Source organism: Cebus imitator, unplaced genomic scaffold, assembly GCF_001604975.1.
Source record: "Cebus imitator isolate Cc_AM_T3 unplaced genomic scaffold, Cebus_imitator-1.0 Scaffold353, whole genome shotgun sequence".
NCBI classification, from domain to species: domain Eukaryota; kingdom Metazoa; phylum Chordata; class Mammalia; order Primates; family Cebidae; genus Cebus; species Cebus imitator.
This window is the reverse complement of record NW_016107668.1, coordinates 1019321-1034397: the sequence shown is the minus strand read 5'-3', so window position 1 is coordinate 1034397 and position 15077 is coordinate 1019321. Positions and strand designations below refer to the sequence as shown.

Below are 15077 nucleotides of genomic sequence, written 5' to 3'. Positions count from 1 at the left end.
TTTTTCACCTTTTTTTTTAATGAGGCAGAGTCTTGCTCTGTTGCCCATGCTGGAGTGAGTGGTGTGATCTCAGCTCACTGCACCCTCTGCGATTTTCATGCCTTAGCCTCCTGAGTATCTGGGACTACAGGTGCACACTACCACATCTGGCTAATTCTTATATTTTTAGTGGAGGTGGGGTTTCACCACATTGGCCAGGCTGGTCTCAAACTCTTGGCCTCAAGTGATCCTCCTACCTCGGCCTCCCAAAGTGCTGGGATTACAAGTGTGAGCCACCACATCTGGCCCATTGTGTGCATTCTTAAGCAATGTATTATTTAGTGGTAGTTGTTTTTTGAGTTTTGTAAAAGGGATATGATGCCAGTATTTGTCTTCAGGAATTTGATTTATTTTTTCTCTCATCATTATGTTTAAGATTCATCTATGTTGCATATAACTGTAGTTCATTTGTTTTCACTGCTATATAATTCACTGTGAAAAGACTACAGTGATTCATTCTCCTGTCAGTGGGCATTGATGTTCCAGTTTATTGTATTGTAAGTAGTGCTATAATGAACACTGTTAAATCCTGTGCACATGTACTATAGTTTCCTTAGGGCTTATATACCCAGAAGCAGAATTGAATTGTCAGGTTGAAAGATATACATGTTGTCACCTTTGTTAGATGTTGCCAAATTGCTTCCCCAAGACTTGTCCTATTGACTATGTCCCATTTCTACAACCTTGCCAACCCTGGTTGAGATATGAAATGTTATTAATCTAATAGATTGAAATTCTATCTTATTTTAATTGGCATTTCTCTGATTGCTGAGGTTGAGTGTCTTTTCATTTGTATGTGGTCCTCTGCAGCTTTTCCCGCTGTGGTTTGCCAGTTCATATCTTTGCACATTTTCCTATTGGATTGTTAGTCTTTTTAATAATTAATTTGAAGTAATTACTTTTAAAATTCTAGATGCTAGTTCATTATTTGAATTTTAGCTTACAACTATCTTTTCTGTCTGTGACTTGGTTATTTTGGTTTTTTGTTCTTTTGGGGTATCTATGTTCTTATCATAGATTCCTTGTATTTACTCAGCTGAAGCTACTTGCTTTTTTTCACCTTTAGAAACAGGGTCTCTTTTTGTTGCCCAGATGCGAATGCAGTGGTGTGATTGTAGTTCACTGCAGCTTTAAATTCTTGTGTTCAAGCAAGTCCCCACTCAACCTCCTGAGTGGCTGAGACTAGAAGCATGGACCACCATGCCCAGCTGGAAGCTGCTAGTTCTTAATAGTTGTCCTTTCCTCATCTCCCCAGTTTTCTCATATGTAAGGATAATTGTAAAAATGGTCAGCAGTGGATGTGTCTGTATGGTGGGGCTGGAAGGTACAGCTGGTCATTGAATTCTTGGTAAGCCTTTGGGGAGATTCTGCTCCCCTGTGTTGAAAGCTTTTGTTTAAAAAATTAGCATGCGTGATGCCTTTTTGTCTTCATCTTTGGGGCCCATTTATCAGATCTGTATTATTGGGAGAAGTCTCACTCAGTTTTCTGTTACACATGTAACTAGTGTAGATGAAAAACTTTCTGCCTATAATCGCTACCTGTTTTTGTCATTAATTCAGGAAAAGTCTGATCAGTGAGAGAGTGTTTTTTGGTTTACTCCCTTCTCAGATTGGGATCTTGATTATTTTAAACTTTAAATAAGGAACATTGAATTAATTGATGCTGCAGTTGTCTACCAGGCTAAGACCCAGTGGAGGATTTCTTCAGTAGTGGGTGACTGTCTTGCCAATTTCTACCCTCCCTCCACTTTCTATAGTGTTCTTTTACCCACATCACAAAGCTTTAGAAATCCTTTTGTCACTTCCCTGATTTCTGTTTTCTTTTTTTTTTTTGAGACGGAGTTTCGCTCTTGTTACCCAGGCTGGAGTGCAATGGCGCGATCTCGGCTCACCGCAACCTCCGCCTCCTGGGTTCAGGCAATTCTCCTGCCTCAGCCTCCCGAGTAGCTGGGACTACAGGTGCGCGCCACCCATGCCCGGCTAACTTTTTGTATTTTTAGTAGAGACAGGGTGTCACCATGTTGACCAGGATGGTCTTGATCTCTTGACCTCGTGATCCACCCACCTTGGCCTCCCAAAGTGCTGGGATTACAGGCGTGAGCCACCGCGCCCGGCCTGATTTCTGTTTCTTATTAAATTGTGGATGTAAAGGAACTGCAGGAGGGCAAGTGGTTAGATGACTTTGTTTTCTACTGGTCAAAATGTGTCCCTAAAGACCTTCACTTCCCTGAATTTACGCATGCTTTAGATAAACAGCTTGAGGGAGCTACTTGCTAAAGTATACCTGATGTAATAGTATTGTTCCCAAGAATTAAAACTTTTACAGTCATATTATATACACACATGCCAATACACAGATTGGCCACTTTGGGTCCTTGTCTTCACAATATAATTTACTAGGACTGGCCATCTTAGGCTTCACCTGGGGCATCTGTGGCCTCTTTTACCCTACTCAGTCTCCAGGCTTTTCTGAGAGTAGTTTATAATCTATTGGTCTGTGCTAGCTTCATGCTTTATTGGTATTATTAGGAATCCAACAGTTGGCTGAGAAGAAAAGATCACCAAAAAAATATGTGTAATCGGAATGTTCTCTCTCTCAAGTGACAAAATGAATCAGTTGTGCTTTTTTTTTTAAGAGTGAAAAGTTAGTTCCTCTTTTTAGCAGCAAAAAGGAAAGGGGAAAAAAGGGCAGCTTTGACATTTCTTTTCAGACATCCGAAGAAAGGTTGCGGTTGTCTGGCACAGGCATCACAAGGGTTCTGATTTCGCAGCTTAGCAACATTCTCAGATAGCCCCTGCCTTATAACTACGCTTCCTTTCCCTCATGCCTGCTCAAACATAGCTGGAGCCTGCTGGCATGTGTGAGGTTTGAGAACTCAGGAATGCCATGTGAGGAGGTGGGATCACGTGCGGCAGCTGTCTGTCAGAGTTCTTGATGAAGGGATGAAACAGGACTCTTAAGTGCAATGCGGAGTCAAGGAATTTTTTCTTTTCTTTCTTTTTAGGGGAGAGACTTGGGCATGTTTAACTGCTGATGGAAGACCCAATTGAAAGTGAAAGGTTCCCACAGATGGTTTGCTGGATGGGAGTGAGGGAGTATAACTTTATAGTGGACAAATTAGGCTGTTAACAACTAAACACACTGAGGAATCTTAGCTTCACTGATAGTGGCACAAAGAAACATGTAGTTCATCCTGATGTACTATAGTATGATGTCCACAGCGTCACCTGAAAGGATCCATGCCAAATATATTGAACCTCAGTGTAATTAGCTGGTAGAACTAACTTCCTTCCAGTTTACAAGCAGTCAGTATAGAAAATAAACAAGCTAAAACAGTGCCATAAGAAATACACAGAATGGGGTAAAGGACAAGTGATTTCATCTTTTTTTGAGACAGTCTCACTCTTCACCCAGGCTCAATCTCAGCTCACTGCAACCTCCGCCTCCCAGGTTCAAGTGATTCTCCTGCCTCAGTTTCCCGAGCAGCTGGTATTACAGGTGCATACCACCACGCCTGGCTAACTTTTTGTATTTTTAGTAGAGATGGAGTTTCACCACATTCCTGGTCTCAAGTGATCTGCCCACCTCTGCCTCTCAAAGCTGGGATTACAGGTGCCACCCACTGCACTCAGCCAATGATTTAGTCTGTAGTTATTCAATGCTAGAAAGTGCAAAAGAGCAGGCAGGAGATGGGTATTTCTAGATGGTGGGACAAGAGACATAACTAAATGTATTATGTAGTTCTTAATTCAATCTGGATTTGTACAAATCAGATGTAAAAAGACATTGGTGGAAGAGTTGTGGGAGATTTTCAAATCTGGGTTTTAGATATTAAATAATTTCTGTTAATTTTGGTAGTAATGATAATGGTATTGTGGTTTGGTAGATATTTTTAGAGATGAATACAGAAGTCTTTAGGGCTAAAATGTCTTGATGTCTGTAATTGACTTTATTTATTTATTTATTTTTTTTTTTGAGACGGAGTTTCGCTCTTGTTACCCAGGCTGGAGTGCAGTGGTGCGATCTGGGCTCACCGCAACCTCCGCCTCCTGGGTTCAGGCAATTCTCCTGCCTCAGCCTCCTGAGTAGCTGGGATTACAGGCACGCGCCACCATGCCCAACTAATTTTTTTGTAGTTTTATAGAGACGGGGTTTCACCATGTTGACCAGGATGGTCTTGATCTCTTGACCTCGTGATCCACCCGCCTCGGCCTCCCAAAGTGCTGGGATTACAGGCTTGAGCCACCGCGCCCGGCCCTGTAATTGACTTTAAAATACTTCAGCGAAAACAAGATAAAGCAAATATAGCAAAAAAGTTAATATTTTATAAACCTATATGAATATTAGGGATACTCATAGTAATTTTTCTTCTCTGTTAGAACATGTACCCCAGAACTTATAATAAAAATAAAATGAAAAAAAATTTTTATTAATAAAAGACTAGGGCTGGGCACGGTGGCTCATGCCTGTAATCCCAGCACTTTGGGAGGCTGAGCTGGGCGGATTACGAGGTCAAGAGATCGAGACCATCCTGGCCAACATGGTGAAACCCCGTCTCTACTAAAAATACAAAAATTAGCTGGGTGTGGTGGCACACGCCTGTGGTCCCAGCTACTTGGGAGGCTGAGGCGGAAGAATCGCTTGAACCCAGGAGGCGGAGGTTGCAGTGAGCCGAGATTGCACCACTGCACTCCAGCCTGGCAACAGAGCAAGACTCTGTCTCAAAAAAAAAAAAAAAAAAAAAAAAAAAAAAAAAAAAAAAAACTAAAACGAGAAAAATGTAAGAGATTGAATATACTGGAAGTGAAAGATTACTTAAAAGGTGAGAACAGCTGGTGTAGGGGCTGAGCATGGTGGCTCATGCCTATAATTTTAGCACTTTGGGAGGCCAAAGTAGGAGGACCAGTTGAGGCCAGGAGTTCAAGACCAGCCTGGGCAATGTAGCAAGACCCCATTTCTTAAAAAAAAAAAAAACTAGCCAGGCATGATGTGCATGCCTGTAGTCCCAGCTACTGGGGGAGGCTGAGATGGAAGAATTGGCTGAACTCAGGAGTTTGAGGTTACAGTGAGCTGTGATTATGCCACTGCACTCCAGCCTGGCTGACAGAGTGATACTCTGTCTCTGAATGAATGAATGAATGAATGAATGAATCACCAGTGGAGGAATTGGCCCAAACAGGAGAGAAGTCAGCTACTGTATTATAACGGAAAGGGAGGGCCAGGCACATTGACTTATGCCTGTAATTTCAGCACTTTGAAAAGCTGAGGTGGGAGGATCGCTTGAGCCCAGGAGTTTAAGACAAGCCTGGGCAACATGGCAAGACCCTGTCTCTACCAAAAAGGAAAATTAGCTGGGCATGGTTGTGCGCACCTGTGGACCTAGCTACTTGGGAGGCTGAGGCTGGAGGACTGCTTGAGCCTGGGAGGTCGAGGCTGCAGTTCACCACTACTGCACTCCAGCTTGGGCAGCAGAGTGAGACTTACACGCACACACACACCTCTCTCTCTCTCTCTCTCTCTCTCTCTCTCTCTCTCTCTCTTTCTCTCCCTCCCCCTCCCTCCCTCCTCCCCCCTGCCACACACACAGAAGGAAGATGGGGAATATGATGAGTCAGTTATGTATGTATAGCTTTTTATATCTAGTAGTAGAAAATTGAGAGTTCGTGTCTGATGGCTTCTACTTTATGAAATAGATGGCAAGGTCATCTGCTGCAAGAGGGGTTGTGAGAAGGTCAAAATCTTGAAAAGATTGCAAAGGAATTTAAATATTTGATACCAAGAGCGGAAGCAGTGCATACGAAGCTGTATAGGGTTGCCAGGTAGTTTTGAGGGCCTAGTTGAGGTTGGTGATGTGAATTTGGACTAGAACTGATAATGCACCATTGTTTGACTTTCTGAATCCATGTTTGGCCATATGCTCGCTGAAAGAAAGTAGGTAGCTTATTTAATCCAGGGTTTTGCCTTTGCTGTTGAATGTGACAAGGTGGAAGGGCAGGCATGCTAGGGTACTGTGAAAAAGCTTGAAGTGTTGGACCTAGAATGCCTGATGAAGTACTGGATGAAGCCTGGATAAGAAGGGATGAGCCACAGTCTCACTGTTTTCCACATTGGACCCCTCATCTTTTTTCTTATGAACCATGTATCGATGACTGCAAAGGGCCTGAGATCTTTACCTACTTACAAGCTAATAAATGAACGTGTTACTGTTTCATGAGACTCCATGGTTGGAGACAAAATACTTCACAGTGAGTAGCATGGTGTGACGCTGCTTTTTGTGTTGATTCCCCATGTTCCAGTGCCCACAGGGTGACACAGGTAGGCCCAGATGGATGCTGCACATGCACTGGATTTGCATCAGAGCCTATAGACACTGAGCTTGGGGGTTTTACCACTTTTACAGTGAATAGAAGCCATTCTGCTCTTTGTTTCATGAGGAGACGTTGCCTTATTCCTTGAGGTTGCATGTTGCAAAACAACCCTGAGAGATGGCCCAAGTAACAGCCACTAGGGACTTGTATTCTTGGCATTTCCAGCCAGAATGTGCAAGAAGTCTCAGGGTCTGTGACCGATGGCCTCTCCCAATAGTGTCCTGTTCCACAGGGTCGTGGTGGTGGTTGAGGGAACTGCTTTTTTTTTGTTTCCATTTCTATTCATGGCACCTCCATCCTTAGGGGCACTCAGCCTGAAGTTCTCATTCATTTGGTACGGATCATAGTCTATCCAAGTAACTGTTATTACAGGTAGCTCCTGCTTTAGAAGGTCACTTGTATGTGTGTGTGGCTTTGGGGGTGGGACAGCAGTAGGGTGCGTGACAAGTAATTTTGAATGCATTTAAAAGCTCTAAGACCCAGGCTGGGCTCAGTGGCTCATGCTTGTGGTCCTAGTGCTTTGGGAGCCTGGGGTGGGAGGGTCGCTTGAGCCTGGGAGTTCAGGACCAGCCTGGGCAATGTAGCTAGAACCGCATCTCTACAAATAACAACATCAATAATAAATGCAAATTTAAAAAGAGTTTCAAGGCCCTCTGGGGTCTCTTGATAGTTTTTTCTAGTATGTCAGCAACTTAGTAGGAGACATGTAAACTAGTTCTGCTTACCCATAATTTTTTGGGATCCAAAAAATAAAGAGGTATCAAAACCAATCAGGGTTTCTAGGACTTTTGGGCTAGGGATATCTCAAGAATGGTCAGCAAGGGAAGCTAAGGTTGTGACTTTAAAGAGCCTGCATGCTGCTTATCTTCAGTTCAACAGGATGATACTCCATACCGCTATGGTCTATCCAGTCTGGCCCGCTCTGAGAAGCATACTAAATTGTTAAACACCAGGGAATGGTTAAGACTCATAAATAAAAGGTAGAAAATCTGGATAAACAGAGAAATATACCACAATATTACATTGGAAATGGAATATTAGAATGATTTTAGTTCTCAAACTGTTTTATACTTTAATGCCATTCCAGTCAATCCCAATGAATTTATTTTTTAATTGGACAAAATAAATACAAATTGAATTCTGAAAGAATAAACAGATACTGTTTTTTTTTTAGTCTGAACATAATAAACAGATATTTGTACCATAGTTGATGTGATGATTATAAGATAGACTCCAAAACCAAATTCTTGCTCATGAGGGGAATCAATCTTTTATAGGAATTTGGACTTGGGACAGTCATTTTGGGCTATAATCTCAACCTAAAAAGATTTAAACTTGGATTTTGTACTTAGGGGAGCAGAGAAAGTTACTCTGTAGAAAGAAAAAAACAAGACATGAAGAGAAAAGAGGACAGGTAGAGAAAGAATACTCCTAGTTTCTGGCTTCTATTGTCTTTTTGAGGTAGTAATAGTCCTGTCTTTTAGTTCTGTGATTCATCCTAAATCCTTAGAATGAATATTCCTTTGTTAAGCTATTTCAGGTTGCTTTATTTACTGGAGACTAAAGTATCTTAAGTGATGGGGATACAACAAAGAATAAAGCAGAGACCCTACCTCAAGGCACTTTACATCTTTTTTTTGTTTTGTTTTGAGACAGAGACTCGCTCTGTCATTCAGGCTGGAGTGTAGTGGTGTCATCTCAGTTCAGTGCAACCTCCACCTCCCAGGTTCAGGCAATTCTTGTGCCTCAGCTTATTGAGTAACTGGGATAACAGTCATGTGCCACCACACCCGGTAATTTTTGTATTTCTGGTGGAGATGAGGTTTCACCATGTTGGCCAGGCTGGTCCTGAACTCCTGGCCTCAAGTGATTCACTCACCTTGGCCTTCCAAAGTGATGGGATTACAGGTGTGAACTACTACATCTGGCCCTTCACATCTTATCAGAAAGAGACCACAAATAAGTAAATACATGCCAGATGGTGTTGAGTGTTATAGTGAAGAAAAAGATGGGGTAAGAGGAGCATGTTTGGGTGCATTCATGCTATCAGTAAAGGTCCCACTGAGAAGGTAACATTTGAGCAGATGTAAGGGAGCAAGTGATTAAAATATCAGGGACGAGAGCTATCCAAGCAGAGGCAGGAGCAAACGCAAAGACACTGAAACTGGGGCCTGCCTAGTGTGTTCAAGGAACATCAGAGAAGCCTTTGAACAGCTTGAAAAGTGTGAGAGTGATAGGAGTAGTCAGAGGGGTGTGTGTGTGATGATATAGGGCTCTGTGGGTCACAATAAGAGTTTAGTGGAATGGAAAACCACTGGAACATTTAAAGTGACTTGTATTTTAAAAGGATGTCTAGTTGCTCTAACTAGACCAGAGAGTGGTCAAGGGCAATAGAAAGGGGACCAGGTGAGAGATAATGGTGGTTTGGACCTAGACAGTAGAAGTGGAGGTAATCAGAATTAGAACCTGGCTAATTTTTTAAGGAATAACTGACATGATTTGCTAATAGATAAGATGGGGAGGATATTATTAAACAGAGAAGGATTGCTCCCAGATTTTTAGCTTAAACAATTGTAAGTAAGGATGGACTTGCTGTTTCCTATGATGGGTAAGGCTTGGGGGTGGGGTGGGCTTCAGCTTTGAAGTACTATCCAGGTACTATGAAGTACTTTGAAGTACTATCCAGGTAAGTATGAGGTGCTATCCAGACATCCCAGTGGAGAGTATCTTGGTGCCCTCCGAACTATTGTAAAATATTTCTCACTGGACTCCATTTTGGTACTAATTCCCCGTAATTCAGTCTTGAATACTACAACTTGGAATTTCTCCTCCATCCTCTGATCATGTTCTTGTATAAAATCCTTCAGTAAATAACCTCAATCTATATTTACTAAGCATCTTTAAGTTCTAGTGATAATTGACCACCTCAGTTGAATTTCAGAAGGACCAAAAAGAAGTTATATGTCAGTATTTTAAAACTAGATTAAGATGTAAATAGAGAACTAAATCTTCCTCTGTCTCTACTTTTTAACAGCTGTTTTCACTCATTAACTCCTGAGGTAAACAGATTGAAAAGATGAGCGAGCTGGAACAGTTGAGGCAAGAAGCAGAACAACTGCGGAATCAGATTCAGGTAAAACTTTTTCATTTCAAAATTTTAACACTTAGTGCCAGGAATGCACAAAATTTGCCTATTAGTTTATCAGTCTATATTAAATAATTTCTAGTGCTAGAAATGGTCTATTTTTTTTCTCTCGTGAAGTGAGAACTAAGGTCTATTTTTGTTTGTCATGTCTCAAAAGAACTCTTCAAAAATCATTGCTAACAAGTACCTACGTAGAAGAATGGCCTCTATGAAAGACAGACAATTCTCTTTTTATTTACATGCCCAGAATCATAGATTTTTGGTGCAAAACAATAATGTAGATATCGTCACAATATAATATACTAGGAAAATACTAAGGTGTACATTCGATTGAAGAAAATCATTAATCCCAGCACTCTGGGAGGCTGAGGCAGGGGGATCACCTTAGGTCAGGAGTTCGATATCAGCCTGGCCAACCTAGTGAAACTGTCTCTAGTAAAAATTCAAAAATTAACTGGGCATGTGGTGTGCACCTGTAATCCCAGCTACTCTGGAGGCTGAAGCGAAAGAATGGCTTGAATCTGGGAGGCAGAGGTTGCAGTGAGCTGAGCTCGTGCCACTGCACTCCGGCCTGGGTGACAGAGTGAGACTCTGTCTCAAAGCAAAACAAAAAAAAGTAAAACTATTAGTGGCAGAATCAAAACATGTCTGACATCTTTTACTCTTGGAATCAACTCAAAACAGTAAGGAGGATAAGAAACAACTATAGACTCCAGCTTTAATGAAATTAAAAGACTCTAAAGCTTCAGAGCATAATAGGCTAGGGAGGAGTTGCCAAATGCAGTGAAGCAGCACATGGGGAGACTCTGAGGAGGCGTCTGCGTAGGGAGCACTGTCTCAGAGATAGCACCATGGTCCCTTCTTTGGAACAATGGGAACAGATGCTTCCTTGGACTTGGGTAGCACTGAGAAATATCAAGGAAGGCTGAGCTAAAAATGAAAGGATATAGACGTGCCATCTTGTAGGCAGCCTGCTGATAAGCAGGGTGGAGGAAAGAGGCTTTGAGTTGTGAGTAGCTTGGCAGCTGCCTACTACTTTTCCCAGAGAAAAGTAAAGGCTAAAACAACGTACAAGGGTAAGCAGGGAGAATCTCGTAACTTGGAACACAGCTGTGGCCTTTCCCAGTTTGAACCTCTTGCAATAGCTGTTTCTGAAGAATTTGTCCAATTTAAAAGTGAAGAATACAAGAGATCGAGACCATCCTGGCCAACATGGTGAAACCCCATCTGTACTAAAAAATACAAAAATTATCTGGGCCTGGTGGTGTGCACCTGTAGCCCCAGCTACTTGGGAGGCTAAAGCAAGAGAATTGCTTGAACCCGGGAGGTGGAGGTTGCAGTGAGCCGAGGTCACGCCACTGCACTCCAGTCTGGCGCCTGGCGACAGAGCAAGACTCTGTCTGAAAAAAATAAATGAAATAAAATTAAAAAGTGAAGAGTAGGCCAGGTGCAGTGGCTTGTACCTGTAATCCCCGAACTACTCAGGAGGCTGAGGTGGGAGGATTGCTTGAGTCCAGGAGTTCGAGACTGCCGTGAACCATGATCACACCACTGCACTCTAACCATATGAAAGAGCAAGACCCTGTCTCAAAAAAAAAAAAAGAAAAAGAAAAAAAAAATCTATACAAAGATGATACAAGAAAAGAGAAGAAAGGATTAGGAAAAACAGGGATGGTTGAAGAACATTCACTAGAAAAGTGATGATTCTGAATGAAGTCATAACCAGACAGACTTATTGCCAGTAATTTAAGGAAGTTATTTATTTAGATGTGAATAAGAATTCTGAGTTGAAATCTTAGGAATCTGAACAAAGCTTTCAAAACAAAGGAGAGACTGATTTTGAATGGGATGATCGCAGAAGCCTTTGCAGGCTCACCTCTGAATTCGATGTGACTGCATCCACTCAATGGAATTTCTGTTCTCCCTACTTTGTGTCACTTAGTCCAGATGCTGAGGAGGAGCAGGTGACTGGCCAACCATGTGTCCATATGTCCATGTCATTTAATCCTCACGCTGACTCTGTGAAGTTGATGGTGTTACTTCATTTTATAGTTCAGGAAGCTGAGGCTCAGTGAGATTAAATAAGTTGCCCAGGTAACAGATCCAGGATTCAGACCAGGTGTGTTCTGCTGTAACTTAAGGTTGGTTCTCCTAACCTTCATTACTAGTGTCCTTTCCTGTGACCTGTGCTATAGCCATACTAGGCTGGTTCCCTGAACACACATTGCTCTTTCTTATCTGTTACCTTTTATCAAATTGTTCCCTTGGGGAATTATACTACCTCTTGCCCAGTTTTGCTCTTTGGAAATCCTATCCATTGACTCCTAATCCTCCAAGAGGCCTTCACTGGGATTTACCTTTTTTTTTTTTTTTTTTTTTTTTTTTTTTTTTTTTTTTTTTTTTTTTTTTTTTTTTTTTTTTTTTTTTTTTTTTTTTTTTTTTTTTTTTTNTTTTTTTTTTTTTTTTTTTTTTTTTTTTTTTTTTTTTTTTTTTTTTTTTTTTTTTTTTTTTTTTTTTTTTTTTTTTTTTTTTTTTTTTTATTGGAAGGCAGCAAGCCATGGTCAAACAGCCATGGATTCCACTTTTTCATTAATTTGGACAAGGTTCTTAACTTCACTGATGATCAGTATCTTTGCTGTGAAGCAGGAGAACCAGTACTCCACTTTATATGTTTTTGCAGAGAATTAAGTGAAATAGCAGGTAGAGGACTTAGTCTGATTTCAGCAAGTGGCAGTTTTTCACTCATTCAGCATGTTGGACATCTGTTACACAGCTGGCCACGCCTGCCTTGTGTTGTTGTTCCTTGTTCACGTTTGCCCCTACTGTGTGTACCTACATGGAAAATTCTGTGTGTTAATCTCCCTGTCTCACTAGCATCCCAAGCACAATGTAATGGGCATAGGTGCTCACCAAATCATCTCCTCCCATGATTTCATGTAACCACACGTATGTGAAATGCTGTGTACTTTTCTTGTCAGTTTAATTGTCACACCATTCCTTTCTTCCCCCTTCGATCCAGAAATATAATCTAACTACATTTTTACCTAATTACAGTGTAAATATATGGTATAATAGAAATGTAGGCTATTTATTGTAATAGATGATTTGTTTTAAATTTTAAAAAATGCAAATAACTGGTGCTTCTGATTTGGAAAAAAGTATATATCATCTTTCTTTTGCAAAATATCAGATTTTGTGTTTCTTGTGGTGCTGGACAGTATGGAATTCAGGCTTTAATGTAATATTTATTTTCTTTTTTAAATTTTTTAATATTTTTTTGCTAGATCTTACAGTGAGAATGTTTGTTTGTTTTTAATAGAGACAGGGTCTCACTGTTTTGCCCAGGCTGGTCTCAAACTCCTGGGCTCAAGCAATCCTTTCCCCTCGGCCTCCGAAAGTGCTGAGATTACAGGCGTGAGCCATCATGCCTGGCCTTATATTTTGTTTTATAATGGATAATTACGTTCATAAGAGAGAGTTCTCAGTGTAAATAGAATCTCTGCATAATGTAATTTTGCAAGTAACTGCTGCTAACATATTTGTAGAATTATATTCCAACATATTTTAATTTTTGTTACCAATTTTTACTATAGTTCAATAGTTTTCATTTGCAGTTTTTAAATTGTGTTACTAATAGCTCAGTGAAGGCAGAGATTTTTGATGTCTGTTGGAGCCTAGAATAGTGCCTCACACATAGAGTTCAACAAATTTTTTTTAAACAACTGACTAAATTAAAAAGGAAAGAGAGCCTAAACAATGATAGCTCATTTTCATAAAGCTTGAAATAAACCTTCTTTAAGAATTTGGTCTTCAACTCTACCATTTTTGGAACATGTTTCAGGCCTATCAGTGTCATTTCTGGAAACTCTTTTCATTATGGGAAAGTGGGCTATGTTACTCCTTACCAGATGATGTCTTTAAACCCAGTTTGTCTAAGAATGAAAGAATCAAATCATATATTTTGTGCAACTACTTGTGAACACCCTTACATAGAAATATTCCAAGTGGTTATAAATAGGTTGGAAGGGCAGCCCCAAAGATAATGTCTGCCATCCAGTGTCTGCTGTAAGCCGAAGCAGTCATTTTTTCCTTGGCTGACTGGAACAAATTGTCCATTTGGGACATTTTATTAAATAAACATTGCCTTCTCCTTGCTCAGGAGTATGCAAGTACTTAAACACTGTATAGAAAAAACAAAGTTGAAGAGGATACTGCTGCAGCCTTTGTGGAAAAAAGTTCGCCTAGCAGGAAGGATTTAATCACACTTCTTAGTTTTCTATGTATATAAATCCTCTAAATTTGTTTTTAAGTAATAAATTTGAAAAAAAGTTGGTAAGTTTGGTTTAAAATCTTTTTTGTTTATTAAATGTGTTTTTTGCAGTCTTTAATTTTTTGTTAATTTTTGTTTCACTGTCTTCCTTTTGATAATCCTCTTCAGTTTGTATAAAAATTTGAGGTCTCAAATTATTATTGACATCTCTCAAATTTTGTTGAGAAGAGACAAATCCATAGAGAAAGAAAGTAAATTAGTGATTGTTAAGGGCTGTGGGAGAAAAAGGAATTGGGACATACGAGGTTTCTCTTTTCGGGTGATGTAAATGTTCTGTAATTAGTGGTGATGGTTCCACAACATTGTGATACTGAAAACCACTAGATTTTATACCTTAAAATGGTTAAAATGGCTCAATTTAGGTTATGTGATTTTTATATCAATTTTAAAAATTTAGATTATGTGGTACAGTGAAAAGTAAATTTGCAGATCTACATTTTCAATAACAATATCACTTTAGTTATTCCACTGGTTTCTAAATGCATTATAATCTTTCTTTACTTCAGGATGCTCGGAAAGCATGTAATGATGCAACGCTTGTTCAGGTAAATTGTTTTTCTTGATTTCATTTTGGTAACTCACATGAAATAATTTGACACTGAGGCAAATGACATTCAGATTCTCGTATTAGTACTTAATTGAAAAAAGTTAAATGAAATTTCTGTATAAAAGCACTTTGTAATTTGTCAAATGCTATACAGTGTGAGTACTTTTTTTTTTTTTGAGATGGAGTCTCGCTCTGTCGCCCAGCTTGGAGTGAAGTGGCGTGATCTCGGCTCAGTGCAGCCTCCGCCTCCTGGGTTCAGGGGATTCTCCTGCTTGAGCCTCCTGAATAGCTGGGACTCTGTAGTCCGTGCCACCACACCCAACTAATTTTTGTTTTTTAGTAGAGACAGGATTTCACCATGTTGGTCAGGATGGTCTCGATCCCTTGACCTTGTGATCCGCCCACCTTGGCCTCCCAAAGTGCTGGGATTATAGGCATGAGCCACTGCGCCCAGCGCTTTTTAAAATATGTTGTTAAAATAGATGTCTATGGAAAGGTAAATGCTATAAAAATATAGATTCAAGGCCGAGCACAGAGGCTCACACCTGTAATCCCAGTACTTTGGGAGGCCGAGGTGGGAGGATCACTTGAGGTCAGGAGTTTGAGGCCAACCTGGCCAACCTGGTGAAACCCTGTCTCTACTAAAA

The 15077-nt window shown here is 40.4% G+C and overlaps 1 protein-coding gene across 2 annotated transcripts in view; it reads left to right on the top strand.

Moving 5' to 3' along the window:
• The window catches only part of GNB4 (G protein subunit beta 4), a 55774-nt gene that overhangs the window by 25844 nt on the left and 14853 nt on the right, over positions 1-15077 (top strand). For both annotated transcript variants that reach the window (XM_017506304.2, XM_017506303.2), the window contains exons 2-3: positions 9443-9541; positions 14390-14428. In XM_017506304.2, coding sequence (XP_017361793.1) covers positions 9485-9541; positions 14390-14428 — 96 coding nt within the window. In that variant the 5' untranslated portion in view covers positions 9443-9484. The remainder of the gene's footprint in view (positions 1-9442; positions 9542-14389; positions 14429-15077) is intronic.